The following is an 18156-nucleotide window of genomic DNA, read 5'->3' on the forward strand; positions in this document are numbered from 1 at the left end:
AATACAATTACACAATTAGTGGAAACATTAGCAAGAAAATTAAAACAAAACAATAATTTTAGGGTAAATATGGAACGGAAATAGGATTAAATGAATTTACTTACTAACTATTATAGGAAAAAGAAATAAATCTGATTAATAACTTTCAACGATTCTTATTAAAGTAATTAATTATTTACACAATATTGAATTTTAAACAAGGAACTGTGGAGTAATAAAAACCCCCGATATTACACTTCGCAGCCCCTATTTTGATTTCTCTCTCTCTCTCTCTCTCTCTTGGTACATATGTATATCTGCGCCTCCATCGTCTCATCTACCTATCCCGCCGCCGTTACCGCCACCACTTGAGCCACCGGTGTTCTAGGGTTTCACAGAGCTCGATTTCAATTTCTTTCTGCGCGTTAATCTCTTCACGCCGCTCTTTCACCGGCTTCGTCGATTAATCGTCACCGATTTCCCAAACCTAAATCTCCCCCGCTCCCTTTCATTTATCTTTTAACTCAACACTGGAAGTGAAGAATATCTAAAATCTCGCGTTTTTCTGATTAATCGGTGTGATTAGGGTTCTTGGTATGAGTTGCCCTCCGAAATCAGTTCGACTAGGGCAGGGCTGAAAAAAATATTAGATTTGAGGTACTTTTTATGGCATTGGGTGATTTGATGGCGGCATCGCGGTTTTCACAGTCTGGGGCGGAGGTTTCGAGTCATTTGGAGGAGTTCTCCGCCAACGGGAATCATGTGGAGGAGGACGGAGATATGAATGTTTATAGTAGCAATAACATTAATAATAATAATAGCAATGCTCGGGATTTATCTGAGATGGCAAGTAGTAGCTATGCTGCAATGACCACCACGACAAGCATGGCTTACTTGCCACAGACTGTTGTGTTGTGCGAGCTTCGGCACGATGGCTTCGAGGATTGCATGCCCTCTGGACCGTCAGACAGTGGTTTAGTCTCTAAATGGAGGCCTAGGGATCGAGTAAGTTCCCGATTCTCGTAATTTTCTGGTCAAGTTATTCTTTATTACACTGATAACTAGAGTGATTAGCTAATTTTGTGTGGTGTTGACATGATTTGCAGCCAGTGCAACTATTACTTCTACAGATTTAGTAATCACATTGTTGTTGTTTATGAGAATGTAGTTGCTTCACATTCTTGCTATTAACTGGCCTCTGTTTATTTGCTATGTGCCGAGGATGCAATAAAGGCATCGTTGAAGTTGCTTATTTAGATGGTTATATGTCTAATATTCGTGGAGATAACGACAGTTATTTCTAACATGTGATAAATGATTATGTCATTGATTGAAGTACTTATATTTTTTTTTCTGTTATCTGTTTGCCAACGTGTGAAAATTCCATCTACTCGAAGAATGCAAATAGTGTTATCAATATCATGGCATATCTTCTTCATATACTTCAGAATGTTGCCGTATTCAGTTTACTAACCTTCCGGTTATTTCCCATTAATAAGCTCAAATGGCAGAAGAGCTTCATAATATCGTTGTGTTCATACATAAGAAAAATATTTTAGTTGTATCAATGTGCATCAGATAGCATTTCCCGGAGAAGGCTTATAAAACCATACATTGAAGTTCTGGCTATTTTTGTTGTTATTTGGCCTTCTATTTAATGAAACATACTCTTCTTATATAATTGTTTGTGTTGACTTCTTACATTTATTGCAGATGAAGACGGGATGTGTTGCTCTAGTTCTTTGTTTAAATATCAATGTCGATCCACCTGATGTGATTAAGATATCTCCTTGTGCCCGGATGGAATGCTGGATCGGTATAATATTGTCCTGCCTCTTTTTGGTGATATTTACTGAATTGTATGATTACAGCGATGTGATTTAGTGGTACCTGTTCAAATTTGCTTTCTGTTTAGGTGGTCGTGTTTCTTAGTATAGAATCCCCTTTATCTTTTAACTTCTTGGATGACACGTGGATTTTTCAAAATCTTCTTTGAGCACTAATTTTTTTTCCGTCATTCTTATCCGTAGAAACCTCCAAGATGTAGCTTGTGCACATTTTACATATTTTTATGGGTCATCCATACACTTCCATTTATGGGGAAATGCCAGATATATGTATCATCGAGTGGTTTTTAAATCCATCTGGGCTGGTACGATAATGGAAAAACACCTTTAATGACAATGCACATCTTCACGAAGTACTCTGATTGTTTATATGTAACTAGATCAGGGTAATCTGTATAAATGATATTTCTGATGGGAGTTTGACCTTGGAGTTCGGCTATTAAATCTGCTTTAAGAAGTATAGCTCTTCATAGGAAGTTTTAGTAACTAAAAATTGATAATTAAAAACTTGTATAACAACCTTTGTAGATTAATTCACATGGAAAAAAGTGAAACTATGTCAATTTAGATACAAGACGATCAGATTTTTAGTGTGGATAACTTATCGATAGGCTGAGACGTCAGTTGCTCTTCTGGCTAGGAATCCCTTCAATTAAGACCCCGATTACTGTGGGTAAGGGCTGAAGAGGGTTCATGTTAGTCTATTCAAGAGAACTGATTTTATACCGGAGTAGGGAATGGGTCATAGGTATCGGAATATTGGAATAAGGAATAATAAGTCACCATGTCTAGGGAAAAGGGTTCGTGCACACCTACTTGCTTGCCATTGATTGGGATCCAACCTTACTCACCTTGAAATTGTGCTGAATCATGGTGAGATTCCACTATACATTTTATCCTTAGAAAACTCTCTTTTACATCCCTACAGTCTACTCTACTGATGCTACGCTGCATATGAATAACAAAAAACCCTGGTCTTCTATTATTCTAAGCAGCAATACATATGATTTATGAAGACTGACCTAGACAATACAGCACGATTAGTATTTGTAGCTTGATAATTTACGTGAAATATATATTGCATGTTATAGGGGATATGGAACAATGTACAACTTTATTTGCATTGAAATGGGCACATGATTTCTTGTCTATGGATTCTATTTGATTTCCTGTTTGCCTTGTGTGGCATGAGAAATAAGCTAATCATTTTTACGAATGTTATATAGTAGGTTCTCTTGTTGACGTGCTTTATCACTCTCTTTGTAGACCCATTCTCTATGGCACCCCAAAAAGCTATTGAGGCGATAGGAAGGAACTTGAATCAACAGTATGAGAGGTGGCAACCTAAAGTATGAAAAGTTGTATATTTTTTTTACATTTTTATTTGATTCTGTAATTTACTCTCTACTATATTATTTATTTTAGTTAACAAAAAAAGGCAGATAAAAAGGAGTGAATATTTAATATATCTGCAACCATAACTTAATATTGTGGACACATGGGCAGGCCCGTTATAAATGTACGCTAGATCCTACTGTTGATGAAGTCAAGAAACTGTGTACAACATGCCGCAAATATGCAAAATCTGAGAGAGTCCTATTCCACTACAATGGACATGGAGTGCCCAAACCAACTCCGAATGGTGAAATTTGGCTGTTTAATAAGGTCCTTCTTTTAGTAATTTCTTACGCACTTCTTCCTTAATACCCTTTCCCCTCTTCTAGCAAACCCCTCAGATTTTCTATTCTCATTTACCTATATATATAGAGTTATACACAGTACATCCCGTTGACGCTCAATGATCTGGATTCATGGATGAAGACGCCTTCAATATATGTTTTTGACTGCTCTGCTGCTGGGTTGATTATCAGCGCATTCGTTGAGGTGTGTTTTCCGTGGAAGACCACTAATGTAGTTATGATATAGTAAGTTGTTATTGACAATTTATCTTGTTTAATTGCAGCTCCTGGATCAGAGTACTTCAACTTCTGGACCTTCCGCGAAGGACTGTATTTTGCTTGCAGCCTGTGAAGCTCACGAGACACTTCCTCAGAGTGCTGAATTTCCTGCTGATGTATTTACATCCTGCCTCACGACTCCCATAAAAATGGCATTAAGATGGTGATTCATAACTCAAAACTCATATCTCTGGAAAAGAACTACCGTTTCTGTTTGCATTGTTTTTTTCTCACTAAGATATTCAGCTATCAGTATTGGCGTGTTATCTCTTCTGTGAAGTATCTTGCTAAATGCTGCCTGTGTTTTGGTGGATTATAAAAAGGATCAATTATGTTTCATGTAATTGTTGACATCCTATGTTTTTCCATGATGCCCCAAAAGGTGCCTTGGCTAGAAGTGCTATTACAGAATTTCTCTGAGTATTCTACTTAAAATGTTCAAAAGAGAAGATAAAACCCACTTCATTCTAAAAGCCAAATATCATTATTTCCCAGTCAAATTTTATTATCCTGTAATGCTGGTTGCCTATGGTTTTACTTTTTCTTAACCTCTCTGTTTATATTCATTTTCCCTGATGATTCCAACTTTTTACATTCGTCACTACTTTTTGGGTTGTTGAGGTTGTTGAAAGTTGTTCTATTTCTATACGTGTTCAGTTTTCTGTACTCTTGCAAGATATTTGAAATTGTTTGCAGTTAGATGCATATGACATGGCTGGTTGTGTGCTGCTGCACAACTTGCCTCTTTTCTATGTATCATGTCTTATATAGTCATGTCAATCTGTCTAAATTTTTTTTGAAGCAACTGCTTTGAATAACTTTATGCTTAAAATCAGGTTTTGCACTCGGTCTCTGCTCCATGAGTCCTTTGATTATTCGATGATAGATAGAATTCCTGGTCGCCAAACAGACCGGAAGACCCTTCTTGGGGAGTTGAACTGGATATTCACAGCTGTCACTGACACTATTGCCTGGAATGTACTTCCGCACGGTAATGGAAGAGAAATGTAGTTTCATATGGTTTTAGTATATTAATGTTGTATAGGATATTTAGTGGTAATTCTTAGACAAGGTCGACTTTGAATTCCACAGACTTGTTCAGGAGATTGTTTAGGCAAGATCTTTTAGTTGCCAGTCTGTTTCGGAACTTTTTGTTGGCTGAAAGGATTATGCGTTCTGCAAATTGTTCACCAATGTCATATCCGGTGTTGCCACCAACTCATCAGCATCATATGTGGTAAAGTATACGCATGCTCGTTTTCCTTTGTGAATGAAGAGTTCTGTATCTTTGCATGTCTTGATATTCATCTGTCTGCTTATTTTATTCTCTCACTCTGCAGGGATGCGTGGGATATGGCTGCTGAAATCTGCATTTCTCAGCTTCCTACTTTAGTTGATGATCCAAATGCAGAGTTCCAGGTCCCCATGATTAATTATTTTTCTCATTTGTATTTTACAGCCTGTTGTTTTCGGAGGATGGATATTAGAAAAAAATAGTAAATAAACTTTTGTGGCTATTTCATGTTATTAGTTAAATATACCACCTCGATTTGACGTTTTCTTTGCTTTCATCTTCAGCCTAGCCCATTTTTTACAGAGCAGTTAACAGCTTTTGAAGTGTGGCTTGATCATGGATCAGAACGTAAGAAGCCACCAGAACAGTTGCCAATTGTTCTTCAGGTGGGACTTATCATGCAAATTTTGCCTGCTTGCAAAAGAATTTACCACAAATGGAATTTAGTTCTTAAAATTTTTACACTGGTCTGAATGTTATATGTCCAGCTATGATGATTATGAGCAAGTGCAAAATATTTTTTTTCCCCAAATATGGAACACTACTGATCTATGGCTACAAGCCTACAATTGATTGGCCAGAGGGCTTGAGAAACATAAATCTTAATAACATCCTTTGGTACTCTTCTTCTGAATAACATGCACACTGCTCCTAACCCGATTTGACTTTTTATTACCCTGTTCTATCAATAGAACTTTTTTTATGGTCTTCTGATGCTTTATGTGCCTTTTTGGAAGTTATGCTGTTATTTTCATTAGTTTCCTGTTCTTTTGTATAGTTTGCTGAGATCTGCCCAATATTATTTTCTCAGGTGCTACTTAGTCAATTACATAGATTTCGTGCTCTGGTGCTTCTTGGTAGATTTTTGGATATGGGACCTTGGGCCGTGGATCTGGTAATATTTTTTACTCGTTTTTTTCTAATATTCTCATTGATTAATTTATGTTTCTGACACATTTATGCAATGATTATGTTACCCTTCAGGCCTTATCTGTGGGGATATTTCCTTATGTTTTGAAGCTTTTACAAACCACCACCCCAGAGCTTCAACAAATTCTTGTATTCATCTGGACAAAGATCCTTGCATTGGATAAGGTAAACTTAGTAATTCTGCTTATGTTCATTCATTTTATCTTTTTGTTATGGTTGTTTAAGTGCAAAATGAACTCTCATCAATATATAACTTGTGTAATCTCCTGGTAGACATCCCCTTGCATTTATCAACAGCTAGTTAGAATGTGATTCCGCTTACTAGTGTAGCTTCACGCAAGTGTCCCTATTAGATTCTGGAGCAACCTTAACATATTTTCAAGTCATGATCACAAATGAAACCCTAAATTCTTAAAATTCAATGTTTGCTCAAATATATTTTAGGGTAAATAGGAATTTGCCACCTGGACTTTGCACCGTTTTGCATATTGCCTCCTGAACAAGAAAAAGTTGCATGATTTGTCTGAACTCATTATTGTGTACCGCCTCACCATATGTTTTTTGGGAATGACCACTAAGGCCTTAAAAAATCAAATGGAACTCACGTGTATCAAATTCCAGCGAAATTGGCCTGAAAATTGCCAACATATGGCCATTTGGTACAAAAATAATGAGTTAAGGGCAAAAATTTGCACATTTTTTTTGTTCAGGAGGCAATATGCAAAACGGAGCAAAGTCTAGGTGGCAAAGTGCTATTTATCCTGGGATTACCTGCTTTGAGCATGGAGTTCGATTTTATTAACATTTATTAATTATGACAATATTGTGAATTATGTGATTTATGCGACTTCTATGGCTGTGCTATTTTTCAATAGCGAATAAGAAAACAATTTGTTTGTAATATGATCAATTTTTTTGGATTTTCAGCCAAAATAATGATAAAATTAAAACCGTTCGTACTTTATGACGGAAAAACAAAGTACCTTAGAGAATAACACATTTACAGTAAAGAGAGAAAGGTGTAGACTTTTTTTTTTTTGGTATTCTAAAAGGATAGGGGAGGAGGAACTAAAAATGTTCCTTCAATAGTTCTTTATTGGTAGTGATTTGATGTGCTGTCTTTATGTTTATTTTGTTGCTTCCATGTGTGTGGTCTGTTTTTATACATGCCTACTTTCCTACTTATTATATACACAGATTCACACAAATGCTGTGTATATAGTGAGGCTACTATTCTCTTATTATTCATTTAATTTTGAATTTAACTTTGAGATTTTAAAATATTTTCTGGTGTTTCGACAGTCTTGTCAGGTTGATCTTGTGAAGGATGGGGGGCACACATATTTCATTAGGTTTTTGGACAGTATTGACGCCTACCCTGAGCAACGTGCAATGGCTGCATTTGTTTTGGCTGTCATTGTAGATGGTCATAGGCGGGGTCAAGAAACATGTATTGAAGCTGGTCTAATACATGTCTGCCTCAAGCACCTTCAGTGCTCATCTCCTAATGATGCACAAACTGAACCTCTATTTCTTCAGTGGATATGCTTGTGCCTCGGGAAATTGTGGGAAGATTTTTCAGAGGCTCAGCTAATAGGTTTGCAGGCTGATGCCCCTGCTATTATTTCACCTCTACTTTTGGAGCCACAGCCTGAGGTTTATCTCTTTTAAATTAACATTTATTTATTCTTGTTTGCATTTGTAGAGTTAATAAATATTAAATGATTCACTTCACAAACAACTTAAGCTTTTAGATGAAGTGGTCATGTTAATATGGTAACAGTTAAAAATTTTCACGTGCAAGGCTTCATTAAAATATATTAAATGATTCACTTCACTAACAGACGATGTGATCATTCAATGGCATTATAGTTCTTTTGCTACTCAATAGAGGCAATTAGCAGGAAAAATGCAATTTTAAATGTACAACGTTCTGTTGAGGTGCACAATCGTAATTAGATAAACATTATTGAAGGTCCGTGCTGCAGCTGTTTTTGCCCTAGGCACTGCCCTTGATGTAGGGTCTGACACATCGAGAGATGGTCAAGGGGAAGAAGATGACGATGATGAAAAAGTGAAGGCTGAAGCCGGTATTGTTAAGAACCTTTTAAATGTTGTTTCTGATGGAAGCCCGCTAGTTCGAGCAGAAGTTGCTGTGGGTATGTACTGCTTCATTTTTCCTTACCCTTTGTTTCTGGCGATGAATTGTTCTGTCCCCCCAACTTCTATGATATGTTTGCTCTTCATCCTTGATATGCTCGCTCTTCAGTTGTCAACAATCGAAGTGACTCATTATTTTGTCATCTGAATAATAATGTATAAACGTTATTTCTGTGTGCAGCTCTGTCTCGTTTTGCCTTTGGCCATAACAAACACCTAAAGTCAGTTGCTGCTGCATACTGGAAGCCCCAATCCAGTTCCGTGCTCACTTCCTTGCCATCTTTTGCGGTCAAGGGTTCAAGTAGTGGCTATACAACTCCAACCCACTACATGCCACATGGAAGTATAGTTCCATCTCCTATTGCTCCATTACTACGAGTTGGGCATGACAGCCAGCCAGTATCTCGTGATGGGAGAGTATCCAGCAGTAGCCCTCTTGCAACCCCTGGAATTATGCATGGTTCTCCACTTTCTGATGATTCATCACAGCATTCTGATTATGGGGCACTAAATGACTGTGTTACCAATGGGGTTCTCAGCTACTCAAGGCGAAAGCCACTGGATAATGCACTATATTCACAATGTGTATTAGCCATGTTTAATCTGGCCAAGGATCCATCACCACGTGTTGAAAGCCTTGGGCGGAGAGTGCTGGCCATTATTGGTATAGAACAAGTAGTTGCAAAATCTTTCAAGCCTGCTGGTGTAAGCATTCGTCCTGGTGAACCAAGTACGAGTGCAAGCGCTAGTCTTGCTGGGCTAGCACGTTCATCATCTTGGTTTGAATTGACTGGAGGTAAGACTATTATTTTGTTCTATCATGGATCATGGGTTCACTATGCCCTTTCAAAGCCCATTGTTTTGTGGAAAAACTAAATCATTACAAAAACTGTATGGTGTGCTGAAAATGATATTGTTCTGCTATTTATGGTCTTTCTTGCTGTTGGTTTCCTTTTAATGCTCTTGTATCTATTTTATAATTGTTGAATAGGAGCCCATTTGCCACTGGCTTTTAGAACCCCTCCGGTTAGTCCTCCTAGACCAAGCTACATGACTGGGATGCGGAGAGTATGCTCCTTGGAATTTAGGCCGCATTTGATGAGTTCTCCGGACTCAGGATTAGCTGATCCACTTTTAGCTTCTCCTGGACCATCTGGGGTTTCAGATCGTAGTTTTCTTCCACAATCAATGATCTATAATTGGAGTTGTGGTCACTTTTCAAAGCCACTTCTTACTGCAATGGATGATACTGAAGACGTAATTGCGAGAAGAGAAGAAAGGGAGAAACTGGCCCTGGATCATATTGTTAAATGCCAACACTCCTGTAAGTTCGTAACTCACCTGTGCCCTCCCCGCCTCCTTCAAAAAGGTACTTGCTATCTTTAATGTTGGTTTTCTTTTGCAGCTTTGAGTAAAATGCAGAATCAAATTGCTAGCTGGGATACAAAATTTGAGACTGGCACCAAGACTGCTTTGCTGCAGCCCTTCTCGCCTGTTGTGATTGCTTCTGACGAAAATGAAAGGATAAGGTGGGTGAATATAGGTGCACGATGTTATATGCTATCTTCTATGGTTGATGGAGCGTTTTTCGATTCGTTTATGTTCAACATGTTAGTGGTGGCACTTATTTTGGCTACTTGATTTTGGTTAATATGAAATTATGAGGGCTGATAAAGAAAAAGCCCAATTAGCATACTAACCATTTTTTTCCTGCATGAAGGCATATATTGTGCTCCCTGTTCTTTAGTAGACATGATGAAAAGGTCTTTTGATATTGCTTCTTGAAACCATTGAAAAGAATGTTATTTGACATGGAGTCGAGGTCCATCGAATAAAGTTTACTACATGAAGTTGCTTTGATCGAAAAGTTTATCCTTTTGTCTCATGTTTTTTGTTTATTATGGAGAATGACTAACTGATTTCTTCATGTGTGATCTGTTAGGGTGTGGAATTATGAGGAAGCAACACTGCTTAACAGCTTCAATAACCATGATTACCCCGACAAAGGAGTTTCTAAGCTCTGTCTTGTAAATGAGTTTGAGGAGAACTTGCTTCTTGTTGCATCAAGTAAATCTCTTACCTCGAGTTCGAAGACATGACTGCAATTTTTATTGGTTATAAGTGAAGTTGAATTCTCTGTTTATATGTTTGTATAGATGATGGAAATATCCGGATTTGGAAAGATTACAGTTCAAAGGGACAACAGAAGTTGGTTACTGCTTTTGCTTCAATCCAGGGTCACCGACCTGGTGTCCGCAGTGTGAATGCTGTTGTGGATTGGCAACAGCAATCAGGATATCTTGTATGTTCTCACTCTATGATGACATGCTGTGTTATTGTTTAATATCCTAGGTCACTTGCACACATGTAATCATGCTACTTGTTATTATTAGATTCCACATTTATCTCTTTTATTCTATCCTACCTAGTTTTCTTCCGGTGAGATTTCGTCGATCATGGCTTGGGATCTGGATAAAGAGCAACTTGTCAGTACTATTCCCTTGGCATCAGATTCCAGCATCTCAGCGCTGGTGGGTTTAACTGTCACTATACTCACCTTTTGATTATTGCTTTATCTTGGGAATTACTAACTTTTTTATAAACATTCTGGTACTTTTAAAATGGTTTCTGTTGCCTGAACTGTCAGATATTGCTTTTGATTTTTTATCCTCGTGCCATGACAGTTGCATTATGTGTTGTCATATTTTATTTGTTGACTAAACATTTCACTATTTCTTTCTTTTCCTTTCCTTTTCTAAGTCGCTTATCTAATGATTGTGAAATACAGTAGCATATAGTAGCTATTGAGATGTGATACGATGCTGTTGTTTTTCTTCTTGATCCTTGGTCGAAAGCTTTCTAGAGCTTGGCCTTGAGATTTCTCTTACTAGTAGTTTGTGTAGGTAATCCTGTAATCCTTCTATCTGTCAATGAAGATTAAACTTACCCAAAGAAATACGGCATGTTACATTTTTGTGATTGATATCTTCATCTGGATCAAGGTTTATTTGTGTGCTGTATAGTTTGTAGAACTGTCTTTCCACAGAATGGTCATGAATTTACTGAACAACCAATCCAATCAATTATGTAGGCTGTTTCTCAAGTTCATGGAGGTCAATTTGCTGCTGGATTTGTGGATGGTTATGTCAGATTATATGATATTCGTACTCCAGAGATGTAAGTACTTGTAAAGTTTCTGGTTTAAGAACGTATCTTTAAGAGCCATTTTGAGCTCCAGTCATTTCTGGATTCGTTTCCATGTCTAGTTACATCTAACTCTGTATTTCACCTGTACTATTTTAGGGTTGTCAGTGCAACTCGACCTCACACTCAAAGAGTTGAAAGAGTTGTAGGAATTGGCTTCCAACCTGGTCTTGAACCAGCAAAGGTGACTACTCTCTCTCTTGCTTATTATATGGATTTATAAGCTACCATACTTTAATATTAAATCGAAGCGCATAATCAAGGTGTCCTCCATTATAATACACGTATTCTTTTTGCAGATCGTCAGTGCATCCCAGGCAGGGAATATTCAGTTCCTAGATATGAGAAGTGCGAAAGACAAATACCTAACAATTGATGCACATAGAGGATCACTTACAGCTTTAGCAGTTCATCGACATGCACCGATTATTGCAAGTGGCTCAGCCAAACAACTCATTAAGGTGTTCAATCTGGAGGGTGATCCATTAGGCACTATCAGGTATTATCCTACTTTTATGGCACAAAAGATAGGATCTGTTAGCTGCCTCACATTCCATCCTTATCAAGTCCTCCTTGCTGCTGGTGCTGCTGATGCATGTGTTTCAATATATGCCGATGAAATATTACCACCAAGATAATAACCATCTTTTCAAAGCATTTTACAGTGGTGGATGATTCGGGTTCTTTGTTTGACGGTGTATAATATATTAATTAAGCCTCCTCATTCTGGTATCTACTAGAAAAAGTTTACAGGGGAATCAACTCAATGGAGGCTTTTGGCAAATAATCTTTGTTTATAGGTGAAGAAAGGTGTAAATATTTCATTGTTTTTTCTTGTTTGTTTGTCATTGTGTTTCTGTTTAGTGTGCCTTTCTTTTTAATTTATGTTTTTTTGGCCTTTTAATTTATCTTTTTCGTACTAATTTACAGCTGCAACCCCTTTGTTCAATTTGTACAGTGAAATTTGGTCTTCAACTAATATAATTTAAATTGTTGACCTATGGCATTTTTCTCTCCTGTACTGCATATTTCCTGGTTTACTCTCTCTGTTTCATGATGCTGACTTGGAACCAAAAGTTCTTCCTGGATTCAGTGAGCTTGAATTATAGGATTATGTAAATATGCTCAGCAATTTACATGGTGCATTACATTTTAGGGAATGCTAATATTTCTAATTTCTCATTAAAATGTATTTATATTTGTATGCTCTTTACATTTTTTATATCATTTTTTTTTTTTTTTTTTTTTTTTTTGTGATTGTACTGTTAAAAAAATTTAGGTGAAGCAATTTTTAGATCAACTACTTTCTTATTGCTTATAGATAAAAATCATATATTTGAGCAATGTTATCAAAACCGGACTGGACACAAAATCGGGTAAGGTTTTGGGTTACGGTTGGACCGGTTCAACCGGGGTCAACCGGGTTTTTTATTGTTTTTATTTTTTACTTATTTTATTATTTATATAAATATAAAAATATTATTCTCTGTGAGTTTTTTATGATATTCCTCCTGTTTATTTCACCTTTACTCCAGTATTTTTAATTCAACTGTAATAGACCATTTTTTAATTTATTTTCCCTTCGTACCTCTTCACTAACCTACCCCACTCCCAACTTTTCTTTCATCTTCTTCTAACAGCAACGTCCACGCCCCAATCCCTTTCCTTTTTTTTTTCCCCTCCATTTTCTCCATGTGCAGAGAAAACATCACCTTCCTCATCTTCACGCTTCACTTCTTCATCTTTTTTGCTCGATTTTGTTTTTTCTTCAACCCACAGATCTAGCCATTCACAACTTGATGGAATCACCTGCGACCTAGATCTGACCGTCCAAGGCAATCCCCCGCCCAGATCCGACCACCACGGTGATCCTCTGCGCAAATTCGCCTATCTACCATCGTTTTAGCCTAAAACCCGTTCTTTAACTGGTTCCCGGGTCTACTGGGTTTTCCGATCGAACCGGGTTTTCGACGTACTGACCCCGGTTAATGAATTGTCCGGTTTGTGTGGTTGAACCAGACCGTATTTTTGGCGGGTCGCGGTCGAACCTGTCGGACCGGCCGGTCCAGTCCCGTTCTGACAACATTGTATTTGAGTATTAAAAGATCATAAAAAATAATTTGAATATTTCAATTATCTTAGAGGAAATGTATGATATATAGTACACGTTTTTTGTGATTTTGGTAGACTAATTAGAAAATAATTCATCATGTTTTGGATGAACAAATTCTTGAAAATATTTTAAATTAGGGTTTATATGGATCTTAATTAAATAATAATTAATATAATTGGGCTTAATTCACCTTGGCCCAATAATTTAATTAAGAAATTAGGCTTAATTCACCATGGCCCATCACAGACCTTTCACACAAACACACACACACTCGCACACACACATACAAGTATCAAGTAAATGAATATAAGCCAACACAGGCAATCCATATTTTCAATGAAGAGGAAGCAGCACATATTTCAGTCAAGAACCCCTCTTATTTGTCACCGACCGACTCGAACAAACTGCAAATATCAGCGTTATCGAGATTAAATCTCTACTACTACACCATTTACACTCCCAGTTCTTCAAGAAAAAAAAAATTAAATAAAAAAACAAATAAATCACTAAAAGGAAATATACACCAAATCAACACTCCGCTTGTGATGTATCCCAACCAAATCATAGTTTCCTTCCCCCAACCATACCTTGGTTGTTCGATCCAGACGCATTAGTCGTAGCTTTAAATCTTCCATCTGCACTACCCAATACATTAAGATCTTCAAACAATCTATAGGACGGGATAAACGGTCTCTGTCCAACATTGTTTGCAGCAGCAGCAGAAGAAGAAGTCAAACCAGAGTTGACCTGCGTCTCTCCATTAATGGCCTCAAATGTGGGCCTACCTGTCGAATATGTGTAAGCTGGACTTTGATTATTGGTAAAATATCCAGGAGTGGCCGCCCATGGTGGAGGAGGGTACATTGAAGTGTAATTAGCATATTGTGGCTGTTGTTGATAAGAAGAATTCAATGGTTGTTGCGTTGGATACTGAGGAAATTGTGGTTGATTTTGCTGAGGCTCGATCCGTGGTTGAGATTGAATCTGTTGATGCTGAGGCTGAGGCTGCGCCCACGGGGCGATATAGTTGTTGAAGCCTAAACCATGGTTAGCAGGATAACTCGACGGAATATTCCCCTGATTTTGCATTGGTGGAGTAGGAGACTGAGGGGTTTGGTCATTTGATGTAGGTGTTGATAAGGTGATGCTGAGTAGGTCTATGATGTCTTGTTCTTTTGTTCGAACCGATGTAGGAACATCAACCGGCACTAGGGCATTGCTTGTGGAAGATTCTGCAGGTGCCACGTCAGCTTTTCCCGCAGACGTGTTGTTAGAAACTTCGACACGAGCTTTTGAGTGCCTGTATTAAATGTCCGAGAAAGATGTTAGAATATATCCGGGAAGAAAAAAAATGTCCGAACACACTTGGTGAGAATGTAAGTTTACCTTCGAGCAAGAAGGGCGAAATCGTCTTCCTCTTCGTCGTCTTCTTCATCAGCCACGCCCTTCTGTTTTTCAGGTAAAACTGGTGGAGAGTTTTTTTCAGGAGGTGGTGGTGCATTCTGCACACTCGGCTCAGCAGATTTGGTACTAGTTGAGTCACGTTTTTCCGATTCTCCGTTTGTGATATTTCTCACTTCAGGGGGTAGTGGGGAACCAGAAGCTATCGCGTCGTGTTTTGCAAGCACAATTTGCAGGCTATCGTTCAGCTCAAGACCCTTGCCAAGAATTTCTTCATCCCTTTCAGGAAAAAAAAAAAAAAAATTTAGGAAGATGTAATAATGTAAAGTAGGCAGATAAATCATTAGAAGACGATTAAAAAAAGGTGGCTCACCCTGTATTTGCCAACAACTGCACCAGCTTCTTTTGATTGGCTTGACATTGCTCAACAAGGTCGATTATCACTTCATCTTTAACAGCCTACAACGTAATATAAAAACAATATTTTAAAATATTTCGCCAGTATTTTTCTAGTCACTAAAAAATATGATGAAAATGGCAGATACCGAGCGATCGCTTGGATCAACAGCTTGCAACATATCAGCCAACAGATCAAGAACATCGTTCATGGAGTTTAGGCTTGATACACTAAACCACCAAAAAAAAAAAATTTATATAAAAGATAATAATATACAAAAGCATAGGCGCCAATAATTAAAAGGTGTAATGGAAACCTTAAATTTTCTTCGGCAGCCATTGCTTGATCAAGTCTAGTGGAAGAAGTACTAGGCATTCCATAACCTGGTTGAAATTGATGCCTTGTTGGTGGATGTGTTACAGGTGGAGTAAATATCGGAACAGCATCGACTGAATTTCGAGGAAAGTCTACACCATAACGCTGCCATGAAATAAAATAAAATCCAACAATTACTACATCCATCATTGAAAAATATAATTTTCCGATACATATTGACAGTGCATAAAAGGGAACACCGTCTAAGAAGATTTACCCTCAGATCTTCGTAAGCCATGTAATACTGCGGATATTTTCCTCCAGCTCCACCAAATGCCTGATGCCAAGAGCCAATTAGGACCAGAACTTTATCTCTTACATTCATATCTGTCTGAAAAATACATTAAAGAAGCGACGTATTAGAGTGGGGCCCTTATAGCAAGCAATCAATCCAAAATGACTAAAGTAAATATTTTAATTATGCTCCTTATAGTTTAACATGAAGTCCGACCGTCGTTTATCTACTCTCATGTTGACATATACATAAAGATTAGCGTTAAAATTGAAATAAATAAATGAGAAATTAGAGATTAAAACAGAACAGAAATTGTTCACTCACAATCGCCCATATCAGGACCCAATATGTTTATGCAATTAGGCCTCGTTTGGTTGCCTAGATCATAGGATTAGCCAAGATAAGGTTAATTAATCTAATGAAAACCCAATTTTATTATTGGCCATTGATGGTCCAATAAATAATCTCCCTAAAAGGCAAGATAAGCCAAGATAAAATAATGTTTCCGAGTCTACTCGGAAATTATTGGGTTTACCAAACATCAAACAAAGTCTAATTATTTAGTTAACCATGGTTAATCTCCCCAACCAAACGAAGCCTTAACAGAGAATATCGAAAGTGGACGATACACTCTAATTCTATAACACCCGATCCACAGTAATGAAAAGAGAACTTGCCTTTTTCTTTGCAATCTTGACCATCTCGGGCAATATATTTCTTTCTGCAATTTGAAAATGCACATAATCGCCACAGTTTTTGACCATAGTCTCCAGAAGCTATAAAAAAGACAAAGGGAGTGACTTAATTGGGAATCAGACAAATATTACGCTCGCTTGTTTCAAAGGAAAGCATAGTTACAATAATTATAGAATCAAAACCTGCTTACGTAACAAATTGAGTTCTGTAATTAGCAGGAATACACTAAAAATGAATCATTTTTTTTTACTCGTAATACCGTTAAAGCAAGTAATTGAACTCTAGGGTTCTTGTGCTGCAACCGCTTCTTCACAGCTTTCACAACATCTTTTGCCAGCCTAAGCACTCAACCCAAAAAAATTCCACCTTAAAAAATGCTGCTTGCACACAAACACCAAAAAAAAAGCAACGAAAAAGTCGAAATCGAAAAAACAGATACAAATTCAAAAAAAGAAAAAAACCCTAATTTTTCCAACCACATCCCCAAATATGTGTGTGTGTGTTTTACAAAAAGACACACTGATCTTTCCTATTTCATTCTCACACACAAGAAATGTTCATCATAATATATTCCTTACACATAAAACTGAAAATCAAGAAACTGAAATGATCCACACAAAATTGAGAGTTTCAGACACCAAACAGATTAAGAAAACAAACAAATGAAGATTAAAACATACACCCAGAGCAATTGAGAAACAGGATCAATAATATCAACACAGATAAACACCAAATTCATGAAAATCCATATCCACAAAAGCAACCAAACTCAATCTTCACCACATAACCAGATAACCCAACACAAGCTAATTAAAAAACAAGTCAACTTTGCATGAAAACACAGGAAAAGCTCACAAAAAACAAACATGTGTATATTACACACACACACACACACACACACATATAGAGAGAGAGACGGATATACATACATCTGATTGGAATTAATAGTGTCGCAGATATCAATATTGAGAGTCCAATCGGGCCCAATCAGGAACTCGCTTGTTGCTTTCTCAACTCTCACTGTAGCCGAAGAAGATGATGAAATTGACGCCATGGATGAAATCATCTTTTTTTCTTTTTTTCTCTCGAGCCCTTCGATTCTGTAGAATAATCGGAACCCCAAGAATTTTTGTGGGTTTGACTATTGTGGTCTGTTTGTTTATCCCTTCCAAGTAAATTTTTCTTTTTAATTCTGCTGCTATGAAGTTTTGTTGCCCCTTTTTTCTTTTTGAAGTCTTTTTTTTTTCGTTTTGGGAAACTTTTACTTGGCCATTATCGAAGATTTTTCTTTCTTTTTATTCCTTTTTTTTTTTTTTGCCCCCTGTAATTGCAGAGACGTTCTCCCACACGCGCTCTTATGTTTCGCCGTGTTACACTCGCGGCCGAACACAGTGTCAGTGGTCCTCTCCCATTACTTTACTTCTTTTAATTTTATTATTATATTATATATTAATTTTTCGACATTTGTCCTTGGAATGAGAATAAAGATTAAAGATCTTTAAATAATTAATGATTAGTAATAATAAAATATTTCAAAAATTATACCATTAAATCCTTTTTACCATTC

The 18156-nt window shown here is 37.2% G+C and overlaps 2 protein-coding genes across 5 annotated transcripts; one reads left to right on the plus strand and one right to left on the minus strand.

Moving 5' to 3' along the window:
* The first annotated feature begins 71 nt into the window (after positions 1–71).
* Positions 72–12378, plus strand: LOC105953157 (regulatory-associated protein of TOR 1). Of its 4 annotated transcripts, none has more exons than XM_012976791.2 (23): positions 72–984; positions 1693–1795; positions 3093–3175; positions 3333–3491; positions 3594–3710; positions 3790–3947; positions 4621–4775; positions 4877–5021; positions 5125–5203; positions 5363–5464; positions 5890–5973; positions 6063–6173; positions 7311–7664; positions 7984–8167; positions 8350–8964; positions 9160–9492; positions 9574–9697; positions 10111–10235; positions 10325–10470; positions 10598–10699; positions 11260–11345; positions 11472–11556; positions 11672–12378. In XM_012976791.2, the coding sequence occupies exons 1-23, from the start codon at positions 646–648 to the stop codon at positions 12008–12010; spliced, it is 4128 nt and encodes a 1375-aa protein (XP_012832245.1). In that variant the 5' UTR covers positions 72–645; the 3' UTR covers positions 12011–12378. The 4 variants fall into 4 exon arrangements, 3 of the variants coding, with proteins under 3 accessions (XP_012832245.1, XP_088680126.1, XP_088680129.1); XR_016033817.1 differs by having other exon boundaries at positions 188–984; positions 9574–9751; positions 9834–10235; XM_088824000.1 differs by lacking the exons at positions 11472–11556; positions 11672–12378 and having other exon boundaries at positions 195–984; positions 11260–11349.
* A 1404-nt stretch (positions 12379–13782) lies between these two features.
* LOC105953156 (TOM1-like protein 6) lies at positions 13783–17918 on the minus strand. Its single transcript, XM_012976790.2, has 9 exons — positions 17519–17918; positions 16849–16927; positions 16571–16669; positions 15876–15989; positions 15600–15763; positions 15432–15513; positions 15260–15345; positions 14872–15165; positions 13783–14785 (listed from the first exon to the last, which is right to left on the minus strand). The coding sequence occupies exons 1-9, from the start codon at positions 17653–17655 to the stop codon at positions 14047–14049; spliced, it is 1794 nt and encodes a 597-aa protein (XP_012832244.2). The 5' UTR covers positions 17656–17918; the 3' UTR covers positions 13783–14046.
* Positions 17919–18156: the final 238 nt, after the last annotated feature.

This window comes from Erythranthe guttata, chromosome 10 (genome assembly GCF_056151865.1).
Source record: "Erythranthe guttata isolate IM_541 chromosome 10, IM_541, whole genome shotgun sequence".
NCBI lineage: Eukaryota > Viridiplantae > Streptophyta > Magnoliopsida > Lamiales > Phrymaceae > Erythranthe > Erythranthe guttata.